The sequence below is a fragment of the Dama dama genome, chromosome 32, assembly GCF_033118175.1.
Source record: "Dama dama isolate Ldn47 chromosome 32, ASM3311817v1, whole genome shotgun sequence".
Lineage (NCBI taxonomy): Eukaryota > Metazoa > Chordata > Mammalia > Artiodactyla > Cervidae > Dama > Dama dama.
The window spans coordinates 20,535,956-20,549,509 of NC_083712.1; the positions used below are offsets into that span (position 1 = coordinate 20,535,956).

General features: G+C 46.6%; 1 protein-coding gene across 3 annotated transcripts in view; it reads left to right on the forward strand.

Annotated features, from left to right (window-relative positions):
• The window catches only part of WWC2 (WW and C2 domain containing 2), a 143,943-nt gene that overhangs the window by 110,269 nt on the left and 20,120 nt on the right, over positions 1-13,554 (forward strand). For all 3 annotated transcript variants that reach the window (XM_061134867.1, XM_061134868.1, XM_061134869.1), the window contains 8 exons: positions 1,346-1,435; positions 2,564-3,186; positions 5,584-5,713; positions 6,689-6,769; positions 6,862-6,948; positions 8,400-8,592; positions 9,857-10,021; positions 12,814-12,932. In XM_061134867.1, the coding sequence (XP_060990850.1) occupies positions 1,346-1,435; positions 2,564-3,186; positions 5,584-5,713; positions 6,689-6,769; positions 6,862-6,948; positions 8,400-8,592; positions 9,857-10,021; positions 12,814-12,932 (1,488 nt within the window). The remainder of the gene's footprint in view (positions 1-1,345; positions 1,436-2,563; positions 3,187-5,583; positions 5,714-6,688; positions 6,770-6,861; positions 6,949-8,399; positions 8,593-9,856; positions 10,022-12,813; positions 12,933-13,554) is intronic.

The window sequence follows — 13,554 nt, forward strand, 5'->3', positions numbered from 1 at the left end:
TATTTTTCCTTGTTTTTGTTTATATTTAAGAGATAAAAAAAAAAAAATAGGGACCGTACTCCTTTTCAAAACACACCTGTGAAAGCTGTGAATTAAGAATTTATCACCCTGTGAAGTACTAAACAAAATGACAGGAGTTACTTTTTTTTTTTTAATTTTAACACAGAGTGAAATTGTGTTGGTGACACATTAAAGGATAGATATCTATAAATAAAATATGGGCATGTTTCCTCGCTGCCTAAAACGTACATAAGATTTCAAAGAGGTTGAAAAATTAGGGAAGTTTTCTTTTTCTGGAAAGAAAAGTAGCTAATTTTTGTATCGGCACCTCGCAGGGCGTGCTGAGGCTCTGAACACGGGAGGTTGGTTTTGATGTCTGCGGAGTTCTTTCACGCACGTGGCTGGCTCCGTTTGATCCCTCACACAGCCTCAGCAGGTGGACGCGGCAGGATTATAATCACCATTTACAGATGAGGAAGTCAGGAGCCATGGTTAGGTGACTTACCCTAAGGACACGCCAGTAAGCAGCCCACCCCAGAATCAAAATCGTGGTGGTTTCCTGGGTCCCCTTCTGCTCTTTTCAATGATGTCTAAAGACCCTGATGTAGACAGTATGCTTGATGTGTATTTAAAATGGCTTACACAATTCCATAATACTTGGATTTTTTTTTTTCAATCTCATGAAAACTTGTTCAGCTGAATGTGGATTAAATTTCATGAAAATCCAGTCGCAGGTGATGAGAGGTGCTGTCGATGGAAATCACTTTTATGTCTTTTGCTTGCTCAGAGGGTTAAGCCAAGATTAGCTCACACTGGCAATATGGACACTGGACTAATTTGTGTCTTAATCGCCAGAATTCTCATCAAAATGAGATTGGAATTCTTGTCACTGAATATGATTTCGGAACAGTCCTTACCAAATTCCGTGCTCAGATGATCTTTCCTAACTCCCTGTTACTGTTGTCTGATGTTTTAGTAACGGAAGCGGAAGTCACGAGCCTGCAGAAGGATCCTTAATCTCCACTCATCTCTTTTGTTTTCTTTTCCTCCCCATTGTCTTTCCCTAATTTGTGAGTGTGAGGTTTTTTTTTACTCATTTAAGAAAATTTTAGAACACCAGAATTCTACAAGTTCTAGTAACACTGTCCACTCAGACGTCTCTCCCCTTCTCTCAGTGGTTGTTAATCTGTCCACTTTCCTTCTGTTTTCTTTGTGTCAAGTTCATTTGAATTTCAGAAGGGAAAATAATAAGAATCTTTTTATTTCCCCTTCAGTTTCCATGCTTATCATAATTATGTGAAAATACATTTATTTCTCTCTCTCTCTCTCTCTCTTTTTGGTCTAGATTGAAATTGGAAGAGCGAAGGAAAGAGCTGCTACAGAAACTTGAAGAAACTACTAAACTAACTACGTATTTGCATTCACAACTTAAAAAGTAAGCCTGTTTGGTTCTTGAGGGGAAATTTTTTCTTGGCTACATTCAGGCATGTTGCAATTCTGCTTCAATTACCTCCTCTTTATTTTTGATGACTTAAAAGTAAGAAAATAGTTACACTAGTACAGTTAAAACCTGACCAAATTTAAAGTTGGAGAGATTTGTTTGTTTGCTTTCATGAACCCTAGGGTCCTGTTTGGAAGCTGTTTGCAATGTGTTGGGAAGAAGATATATTTGAATGATCAGGACATGCTTAGGAAAATAACACATTTCTCCACATCATCCCTTCTTTTAAAAAGGGACATTTGCCCTAAAACAGCCACACATTCACTTCCACATTATACACAGAAACAGGAAGAAAGGGAGTGAGCCCAGCAGCCTTCCTCTTTAGAAGCTGAAAATGAAATCTTTTACAAACAATAAAAGATTTTCTTCTTTAAGTAAAGTCACTGCATTAACCCTTCATACTGTTTCCCCCCACACACACACACATTTTTATATATTTTTAATTGCACCGTTGCTTCTGGATATTTATGCAGATAGATTTATCAATAGATGTTTGATCCCTTCTTAAATTTTTTGTAAACTTTTAGGAGGGTGATTTTGGTAAGGGTAGGATTGCTCCTTAAAGAGTCTTTAGAGAGCCAGGTTGGAAACGTTTGTGACTAGGCGTGGAAACGTGTGGTGTGGCAGCAGGTGCCCTTTCCCTGGTCGTTGACCTTGATCTTTGGCATCACTGGGCTCCTTCCCTCTCTGCTGAAGGAGCCAGCAGGGGCTTCCATCCACGTCATGGAAGTTTTTTTAAGTTTTGTGTTTTAAGTTTTGTCGGTTTTTTTTTTTTTTACTTTGCTGGTTTTCCGTCACCGCATGGGCTTTTCTGCAGCTGCGGCGAGCAGGGGCCACTCTCTAGGTGTGGCGCTTGGGCTTCTCCTGGCGGTGGCATCTCTTGTTGCCAAGCGCAGGCTCCAGGGTGCTGGGGCATCAGTAGCTGCAGTTCCCGGGCTCTAGGGCACAGGCTCAGTAGCTGTGGTGCACGGGCTGAGTTGCTGCTCAGTATGTGGGATCTTCACCGCTGCGCCACCAGCGAAGCCCACGTCCGAGTTCTCACTGTGCGCCTTCTTCTCCCAGCCTCTCCGCCAGCACCCTGTCCATGTCCTCCGGGAGCAGCCTGGGCTCCCTGGCCTCCAGCCGGGGGTCCCTGAACACGTCCAGCAGAGGGTCGCTCAACTCCCTCAGCTCCAGCGAGCTCTACTACACCAGCCAGGGCGACCAGCTGGACGCGGATTATCAGTACAAACTGGACTTCCTCCTGCAGGAGAAAGGCGGCTACATGCCTTCCGGCCCCATCACCACCATCCACGAACACGAGGTGGCCAAGTCCCCCAGCCAGCCTGGCCAGAGCGGTCCCGGGGGGGCGGCGGCCGCAGCCCCAGGCCACCCCACCCCCCTGGCCGAGGCCCCCAAGTCTGTGACATCCCTGTCCTCGAGGTCCTCCCTGTCCTCTCTGTCCCCACCCGGCTCCCCCCTGGTCTTGGAAGGCGCGTTCCCCATGTCTCCGCATGACGGCCCGCTCCATCAGTTCTCTGCTGACTTTGAGGACTGCGAGCTGAGCGGCCACTTTGCAGACATCAGCCTCGGAGAGCATCAGCTGCTGCTGGACCCTGACCCGGGAGGTGCGCCCCCGTCTCTGCTGGACGAGAACAAGGAGCTCGGCGAGTGTGCTCAGGAGCCTCTGTACGAGGGGCCCGCAGGTACACGGAGACCCCGCCCTGAGCTGCCCCCACTAAACCGTCTCAAGGGGTGAGGGGGTTACTTTTTCCCTGGGAGCAAGTATTGCTACACGTCCCCCTTCTCTTTCTGCTGCTCTTTTTTCATTTTGGCTTCATTTGGGAAAGAAAGTTTATTGCTATAACTTGCACATTTTTTTTTCTCATCAAATACAAATCGCCTTCCATATTTAATAGATTTAACCGTTAAATGTCCATTGTGTCATCTGGAACCCTGCTGTGTCCTGCAGCTGCCTGGGGACATACTTTGTGAACATTCTTCAGGCTTCCAGATAAGGGTCTGTTTCTGAAACAGTGAGGTGGGGAAGAGGACTTCTTTTTTTTCAAAGTTGGCCTAAAACAGATTCAAACCAAGGCAATTAGCATAGCAGCTAATTAGGACCAAGGTTCAGTGTTTAGATTGCCATGGGAATTCTCTATAAATACAGTTTCTGCTTCATGCCAGACTCTCCCTTTCTGCGGAGAGTTAATTTGGAGAAAGCAGTCCCAGCCTGCGGTGTCGTCCTGCCACCTTCTGGCTGCAGTGCTAGTTGCCGTGGGGTTGAGTGCCCACTCCTGCCTCTGAGCTCAGAGAGGCAGAAACAGAGGGGTACGCTAAGACGCTTTAATTGCTTGCCTTTGCGAGGCCGGAGCTTTTAATACAACAGATGTGGTTGTAAAGATCCCAGGATGGCAGTTGATCACAGCTGTGGTCCAAGGAGTCCGCCCCAAACACGATGAGAAATGGACTCTAGTGCCCGGGGCACAGACAGAGATGCTGCGTGGTTCCTGTGCCGCTCGCCTGGCAGGTGCCAAAGCTGCAAGTGACGTGTTACGGAGATAATTAGCTGCAAAGAAAATGAGCACCGAAGCGGTGTTTACAGAATGGCTCCAGCAAAGCAGAGACCTCCTCGCGCCTGCCCCCAGGAAGGCGTGCGGTGTGTGGCACTGGGGCCCGCCACCCCCTGGAGCCAGCCCAGCCTGCTCTGACATCTCAGGGGCCCTTCAGTTCCAGCGGGCACATCGCCCCGTCTCTCAGGCTCGTTAGTTCCTCACCTGCAAGGTGGGGGCCAGACGGTATCTACCTCATGGGGTGCTGGGAAGGTTGACGCTCTCGTAATGCATCAGGGGCATCAGCCATGCCTGGCGCTCAGCGTGCAGCTCACGGGAGTTAATATCATCCTCGTGACGCTGAGCGATGCAAACTCTGCCAAACCCAGTTCCTACCACAAACCACTGACATCTACGAAAGGAAGATAAAGCAAGAGAGAGGGAAGAAAGAGGAGTGGGTTTTGTGCCTTTCTCCTGTGCTCCGGGCCTGAAGGACCTTACAGTTCCTGAGTACATCCTGTCCGTGCTGGAGGGCGGAAATCAAGCCAGAATACCTCCGAAGTCCTTCTGCTGTCACCGTCGCAGTCAACTTCAGGCTGCTGTGGTTACTCCTGGGGTAATCAAGAAATCATGTCATCACCTTCACCCCTTGTGAAGGAGGGGTGGGCGGAGAGAACGCACTGCATCATCAAGGAAGAAGCATTCCCCCTGCCTGAAATAAAAAGAGCAAGACAGCCATCAATCCAGAATCTAGAGCCTCAAGACTTAAACATCTTAACAAGATGTAAAGTCATGACTCAGAAGGGGGGCGAAATGCATACCAGCTTGGATCCAGGCTCTCCGCCGGCCTGAGGATGAAAGCGCGCCGCGGGCTTGCCGCCTATTACACGGGGGCACAGCTTCAGACGAGGCTGCCGGCTCTCCGCAGGACGCCTGGCCATGAATATGAGTCAGAGATAAAAGTTAAGTGGGAGTCGTTGAGAATTCAGTAACTCACAGTTTTTAATGATATTTAGCCAGTGAGGAATTCTGTAAGTCAAAGATATTTCCCCTTTAACTTCTATTAGAGCAGCAGCTGGGGAGATGGAGACTGGAGAGAAGGGGCGAGCAAAAGAGGCAGAGACGTTTCTTCCATCGAGCGCCAGAAGCTGTTACAGAAACTTCTCCAAAACTTGAGGGAGGCAGACAGCTTCTCATCCCTGACTGTGGCGTCTGTAATGAACCCCGAGGCAAGGGAGGCAGGGGACCCAGGAGAGTGTGTGCCGGTGATCCCTCCCCTCAAAATATCCCGGGACAGGGGAACACCAGATTCTGCCTCAAATAATGACCAAAATAACGAGCCTCCCAGGATTTTGTAAGTCATAGCGCCTGGAATCATCCACCTCTGTTGATTTGAAGAGTAACATCCTTGATTCTCAGTGGAAATTTTATTTTGACTTTCTCGGAAGCAAACCATGTGTGTGCGTGCATATGTGTGTGTATTTGTGTGTGTTAGACTTAACTTTTCCTAAGAAGAAATCCTAATGGCTGCTATCACTTTCCCCTCCCTAGATGTGGAGAAATCGTTACCAAAAAGAAGAGGAATCCACTTGCTGGGGGAAAAGACCGCCTGCGTGTCGGCTGCGGTCTCGGATGAGTCGGTGGCTGGGGACAGCGGGGTCTATGAAGCGTTCGTGAAACAGTAAGGACCCAGCCCGAGCGGCTGCTACACACGCCCGGGCGCGTGGGTGACCAGCCCTCCGTCCACTCGCTGCAGTGGGAAGGGCTGTGGGCATCAAAGAAGGTCGGGGTGCCAGCAGCGTCCCACTGGCAGGGAAGTGAGGAACAGGGTGATGTGCTCGTCAGCTGAGCCTCTTAGAGACTTAAACGCGATTTTAAAAATTTATTTATTTGTGTCGGATCTGGGTTGCAGCACTGCGGATCTCCACTGTGGTTCGTGGGCTTCTCTAGCTTCGGCGCCCAGACTTCGTGTAGCTGTGGTGCAAGGGCGTGTTGATCTGAGTTCTCAGACCAGGGGTCACACCCGTGTCCCCTGCACACGACCACCAGGGAAATCCCACAAGCTTGATTGACTGGGCATGCGGCAGGGGCCGCCCAGTGCCTGCTTGGCACGCAGAGCATCTCGTGTGTGCAGATCTTGGGCAGCCCAGTCCGGGGTGCGGCACGTCCCGGGGAGCCATGGGGAAGCCGGTCACCAGGCGGGCCTCCCCCTCGGGGCCCAGGTGCAGAGTCCTCCTGACGAGGGGAAGCCAGATTTGAAAGAGCAAGCTTGCATTTGGGTCAGGCCCACAGGCTGGTCCAGGAGTGCCATTAGTTCAGGTTTTTGTTCAGAATCGGTGAGGGGCAGACAGTTCCCAGGTGGCGCTAGTGGTGAAGAACCCGTCTACTGACGCAGAGAGATGTAAGAGACGTGGGTTCAATCCCTGGGTCGGGAAGATCCCCTGGAGGAGGGCATGGCAACCCCCTCCAGTGTTCTTGCCTGGAGAATCCCATGGACAGAGGAGCCTGTGGGGGGGTGGTGGCTACAGTCCGTGGGGTCGCAAAGAGTCAGCCACGACTGAAGCGGCTTAGCACGCACGCAGGCAGACAGCGACCACAGCTCCGCGTGCCCCAGTTCACAAGCGTTCACCCGTGCCTGCCCGTGCCCCGCCCGCAGGCCCAGTGAGGTCGAGGACGTGCCGTACAACGAGGAGGACGCCGCGGTCATGGAGACAGCCCAGGTGCAGATTGGGCTGAGGTGAGGACGGCTCCGGAAGGGCGGCTTCTCACCTCTGTGCACCGGCGAGTGGCCTGTGCCCTGCCTCATCTCATCCACTTCTCTCTGAACAGATACGATGCAAAAAGGTCGAGTTTCATGGTGCTGGTAGCACAACTCCGAAATCTGCACGCCTTCCTGATACCTCACTCTTCAAAAGTGTAAGTAAAATCGCTGGAGAACAAATCGAAGAACTTCCAATTCATCTGGCAGTTCATCCAGGTGAAGACATGGGGAAAGACATGGCAGGGCTGGTCATGCCTTCATGAGCTCTAGACAGAGACGAAGAGGGGGTGATGCGGGCCCACCCCCGCCTTTGGTTTTATGAACGAGGCAGTGAGGTGGGGTTTTAAGGGGGTGGCTCCATCACCCCAGGAGCCTGCCTCCCAGTGCTGAGGTTGGGGGCACCATCAGCAGTGTTCAGGGATGACTGGCTGATGATTTTATCGGTGACTCCTCCATCCTAATCGAAGGCAAAAGGAGAAGGGGGAGGCAGAGGATGAGATGGTTAGATGGCATCACCAACTCAGTGGACATGAGTTTGAGCAAACCCCAAGAGATAGCAGAGGACAGGGGAGCCTGGCATGCTGCAGTCCGTGGGGTCACAAGGAGTCAGACACGCATCAGCCACTGGACGACAACAGGAAGGCAGAGAAAGACGATTTCTCCTCCTGCATCTCCAGCCTTAACGGCTGTGGCCCGGGGTCCACTAGGGTTTTCATGCTGAGTCCCCATAATCAGTGTCGATACGAAATACAGAAATAATATGGCCTTCCTCAGTTCTTCACGTGAATTTACAGTTTTTATGATCGGAGAAGGATGCTCTTTAGAATGTGAATTAGAAAGCCTGGAAATGGGGCAGTGGGGAGGGATATTTAATGGGTATTCTCTTCTGGGAATTTAACAGAAGATACCTCATACTGTATTTATAGGAACTGTGGGTCCTCATGTAATGTGTGCTCAGAAAACTCACTTGAATGTGGTAGTAGATGGCACCTGTATTTGTCAGACTCTTTCTCTGAATTTGACAAAGCATAAAACCGTTTATCATATCTGAGACTTCTGAGATGCTAGGCAGTGATTTTTTGAACTGTTAGAAATTCACCCCTCTTAAATTGTCATAGCTGTACGCTCCTTAGTGTTTTTTCCCCTCTGGAAGGACAAGGCGTCCCATCCCTAGGGAATGAGCATCAGCATTTCTTGTTTAATGAGGATGAGTGTTCTTTGGGACACAGTTACCTGTGTCTACTTGGGTTCCCAGGTCCAGATGGTGGTCACTGTGGCACCGGCTGGACGCGGGCAGGCAGGATTAAATCCGTCTGCTCCTGGGTCTTCGTTCCCCTCACTTCCCTACCCAGGGCCTTTGCTGTAGCCTCAGGGTGGGGGGCAGGCTTGGCCTGGCGTGGTCCAGGACGCCAGGGGCACCAGCATGTTAGGAACAGAGCCTCCAAGCCCCCGAGCATGACGACGACGACCGTAGTGACCTCAAGCCTGGGGTTGGCGATGAAGTTGGTGTCCCCAGCGCTCCTCCCCTGGAAGGATCGTTTCAGACACCAGCTGCGAAGCCAGGATCGTTGAACCGGTGAATCCATTTCTTCCTTGCTCTTTGCAGGTATTTCCGGGTTGCTCTGCTTCCCTCCTCAAGTGACGTCAGCTGCCTGTTTCGAACGAAAGTGCACCCAGCTGCGGAGTCCCTGCTCTTCAATGATGTGTTCAGGGTGGCCGTCTCCCAGACGGCCCTGCAGCAGAAGACCCTGAGGGTGGACCTGTGCTCCGTCGGGAAGCCCCGCAAGGAGGAGTGCCTGGTAGGACCTCTCGTCTCAGCCTTCAGATGACACCACTGGACGTGCTGAGAGTCCCTTTCCAGTGGCCACTCCGCCAGCCCCCAAACTACTGCCTGTCTGCCCAGTGTCTCTGACACAGCCCAGCGGTGGCTTCATTTCTGCCACCATTTCTGAAGTCTTGATTTCTGCTTTCCGTTCTCTTTGTTTCAGACCTTTCTGATTTGCTTAGCAATTATGATCCTCTGAAAAATCGAGTTCTTTATTTCTAACCTTTGGATAAAGAACTTTGGCCTCTGTTAGGCCCATCACTGTAGAGTATGCTTATTTATTCCCAATATGAGCCCGGTGCTGGGCGCTTTACATACATTATCTCACTTCATCCCCTCAACAGTCTTAGGAAAAGGGTATGATGACATTTACAGATGAGGAACTCCTTAGAGTGGCCATGTGTTCAAGGTCACACAGCTCGTGAATATGGATAGATATCAAAAGGACATCCCACCCCTAGTTCACTGTTCAAATTTAATTTAAGCAGGACGCTGAATAAAGTTCCTTACTTCAGCACGTTCTCCCAGTGATGGGGTTAGGGCTTGTTGGAAGACCAGTGTGACTGCTTAGAGCAATAGGATACTTGCATACCAGCACGGAAGACTTCATACGTCACTAATAGCGGGTTGAACCCACCGTCGTGTACAATGACCAGAGCATCATTACATCCCAGTAGAGTTGCAGATGCAGGTGTCTAGAGGTGTGCCCAGGTGTTCAGGAAGCTGTGTGGTCTCCAGTCGAAACCCACGTGTTCAAGGGTCAGCTGTAACCCCAATCTAAAAACCAACCGTGGGATTGTTTCGAAGTCCACTTATACACAGAATAGTTTTTTTCCCTACTAAATTTGTGCCATAATGCTACATAATCTGTAGTTGGTTGAATCTGAGGCTGTGGAACCTTGAATATGGGGGCCAACTGGAAAGTTAGACGTGGATTTTCAATGGCAGAGTGGGGGGTGCTGTCAGCCCCTCTAGCCCTCATGGGGTTCAAGAGTCAACTGCATTTTTTTTTTTTTTTTACATTTCTTACTTAATCACACCTGAAAACATAAGACATCTCCAGGTTTAAAAAAAGAAATTCACCAGTGCTTTGTATCATGAATATTGCATCTTTTTTCTCTCTATGACAAGCTTGTCCAATAATCTTCATTATATTAAAGGAAGCAAAGATGAATTGAAACATTTCATTTTCTCTCTCTCTCTTTTTTTTTTTCCTTTTTTCCTTTCCTTTCACACAGGCGGGAACTCAGATCAGCCTGGCGGACCTACCCTTTTCCAATGAGATTTTCACTCTGTGGTATAACTTACTTCCTTCAAAGCAAATTCCCTGCAAGAAGAACGAAGAGGAGACTGAGGACTCGGTATTTCAACCAAGCCAGCCGCTCGTGGATTCCGTAGACTTGGTGAGTCAAGTCTTACTGAGACACTTAGGTCTGCAGTCCATCTGAAATTAATCTTTGTGTAGGCTTTGAGATAGAGGTCAGGGTCATTTCTTTTTTTTATCCATGCGATAGCCAGTTGACCTTGGATTATTTGTTGAAAATACATCTTTCCTAACTGCACTGCAGTGTCAGCTTTTATCCTAAGTCAGATGACTTCTGCGTGTGTTAGCCTGTCCCTGAACTTTCTATTCTGTTCTGTCGACTTAGTTGTCTATCTCTGTCTACAATACTAGGCTTTTTCAAAGTGAAGGCTTTCAAGAATTCATCATTTAGAATGATTTTTTTCTGAGGCAATTTCTAGATAATTGCTATCAGATTAAGGAAGTTTCCTTCTCTTTCTAGTTTCTTAAGGGTTTTATTGTGCGTGGATATTGGATTTTATCAAGCATTTTTATTGTATCTCCTAAGATGATTACATGGCTGTTTTCTTTTATTCTTTCAATGTAGTGGACTATACATTGATTGACTTTTGAATGCTAAATCTGTTTCAGATTCCTGGAATAAAGCAGACTGAATTGTGGTGTATCTAATGCATGTTTTTACATATATTCTATCATAAAGAATATTGAGACTTGCTTTATGGCTTAGCATGTGTTCAGTTTTAGTATAAGTTCCATGTACTCTTGTAAAGGATGTATTTTCTGCAGGTCACTTTGTTAGTTTTGCTTTTCAAATCTTCTGCATTTACTGATTTTTCAACTTGCTTATTTTATCACTGTTTAAAGGTACAGTAAAATGTCTAACTTGTGATTATAGATGACTGTTTCTTCTTTTAGTTCTGTTAGTCTTTGCTTTATGTATTTTACATCCAGGTTATTAGATGAATATAAATTCAGCATCGTATTGTATCTTTCTGTTCAACTGACCCTTTTATCATTATAAAATATCCCTCTTTATTGCTAGTAACACTGCCTGATATTAATAAATGTATATCAGTTGTTGTTTTTTTTTGGTTAGCATTTGCATGGTTTATCTTTTATTATTCTTATAATTTCAACCTTTCTGTGTTCTTATATTTGAAGTGTTTCACTCATAAGCAGTACTTAGTTGGTTTTGATGTCTTATCCAGTTTTAAAATCTTCTTTTAATTGAAATATTTATTTACACTTAATGCTATTATTGATATATTTGGCTTTGAACCTTTCATCTTACTCTTTGTTCCCTCTTAGTCCTTTTTTTCCCCTTCTTTTGGATTAACCAAGTATTTTTAAACTTAGATTTTTCTTTCTATCAGATCATTAATTAGTACTACAGTCTTTTCTTTTTTGCTATTTCCCTGATGATTACAGCATGCATCCTTGACTTATTAGAAACTTTGTTAAATTAATGCTTTTTGCTTTTTTGCAGATGGTACAAAGATTTTTAACGGCTTTTTTTTTACTTCATGATTCTCTTTCCTCCTCCTGTGCAATTACTGGATATATTTTAGTTACATTTATCTTAAATCCCGCAACACATTATTGTCATTGTTTTATTGACAGTCATTGTTTTATTCAGGTTTCCCTATACCCTTTAGCCTTTCTTTTCCTTTCTGCATTATTGTGCTTCCAATTCAGGGCATTCTCCTTCTGCCTGGAGAATTTCCTTTAGTGTTTTAGTACAGGTCTGTTGGCATATTCTTTCAATTTCGTTTGTGAAGGACTCTTTTTCCTGCATATTCAGAATTCTAAGTGAGTGATTATTTCTCTGGACACATTGAAAACAATGTTTTGTTGTCATCTGGCTTTCATTGATTCTGTTCGGCAGCTGGAGGACAGCTAAAAAAGGCTATTACACCTTTTTTCTTCCACTGCTTGTAAAATTTCCTCTTTTTCTTTGGTTTTCAGCAGTTTCACTCAGATGTGCTCATGTGTATTTCTGTTAATTCTCATTCAATTCTCCATTGTTTCATCTGTTTTCTTGAGCACGTTAATTACAAAACTTTTACTTCTCTAAATAACTGTAGTATATGGATCACCTATGGGTCTGTTTCTTTTGCTGGCCGTTCTTCTTGGATTTCAGTCGTGGGGTCCTGTTTCCAGCGGGGTGCTGGGTGTTATGTATGGAGTGCAGCAGATCTGACGGGTAGCTTCCTCCAGAGATGATTCAGTATCCTTCTGGAAGGCAGATGACAACATGGACAGCTTACCTGGATCAGTTGAGGGACCTGAATTCCAGTTATTCTCTTCCTAGGAAGAGAGTTGCCATGAGGCACCTGAAATATCTGCTTACCATTCAGCCTCCTAGCAGCTGGTTACTTTCTCAGCTTCTCACTCTGCACATATGTGGCTTGGGCGGGGCAAAGGTCTCGATAGGAATATTGTACAGAATATTTTATTTTGTTTATTTTCCAGTTTATTTTCCCTGACCCCCTCATAGGCGGACTCCCTTGTCCTCAGCTCTCTTTCATCTCTGCATCCTCCCATCACCGCCACAGTCCCGGGCGACCACAGCCCATCACCTGTGTGCCTCACCACGGCATCGAGACACACCCCGCAAGAAGAAGAGTGGCGTTATATTTCCTCACACTCCCCTCCTCCCTGGGATCTTCGCCCTTGAGTCCTAGCTGCCTTGGTTGCTCTTCGTTGCTTTGAAACAACTGGAGTTTTTTGCTTTTCCTTTTATTGTATTCAGCTTTCATATTTGTTCTCAGCGAGAGAAGTGAGTCTCATACTTCCTTCTCCTCCACAACTAGAAGCCTAAGTCCCCTGATAAGTTTTTAAATCATTTCTGAAGTTTACGGTGTTAATTGCCCGACGTTGTACCTTCTCTAGGATGCAGTAACAGCCTTACTTGCAAGAACATCAGCTGAGCTGTTGGCCGTGGAACAAGAGTTAGCCCAAGAAGAAGAACCAGGGCAGGAAGGAGAGCACAGAGGTCCAGACGGAGATTGGTAAATAAGAGTTATTTCATTCTGCTCCTGCGATCTCAAAGAGGGTGTGTTTAGTTTCTCAGAAGACAGTTTGAGGGACACCTTCATGGGTTTAGATCTTGTTCTGGAATTAATGGAAAGTAACACAGCTTCGGGGAGTGGCCCCAGGAAAAGCCGCCCCTTGGTGTTAGAGAGTTGAGAAAGTAATGGTGAGATTGTGGGCAAAGTTACTAACATATGAGCAAGACTCTCTGTTCTTACCTCAGTAATTTTGACACACTTCCTGAGCTTTTCTTGTTGGTTTGTTTAAAGTCTAAATTATTTTGAAAGAGATGACAGTTTATTACAGAGTCACAGATAAATTTAAAAGCAGACTCTTTCTGTAAACTACTGAAAGTGCCATGTAGGCTCTGGTTGTTCAAAATAGGTTTTTAGAAAACAGCTTCTGAGTGGTTACTTTTCTGTTTGTTGCCACTTCTCACCTCCTTTCACTGTTCCCTCATTTTTCATACCTCAATTTTTTTTAAAGAAAAAAAGATTATAGCCTTTGTCTACATTCATACACGTATAAAGAACTGTGTTTCCGGGTTTGCATTGTTTTCTCTAAAAATATATTTTAGTGAAGGTGTCAGGTTTTTTTAGT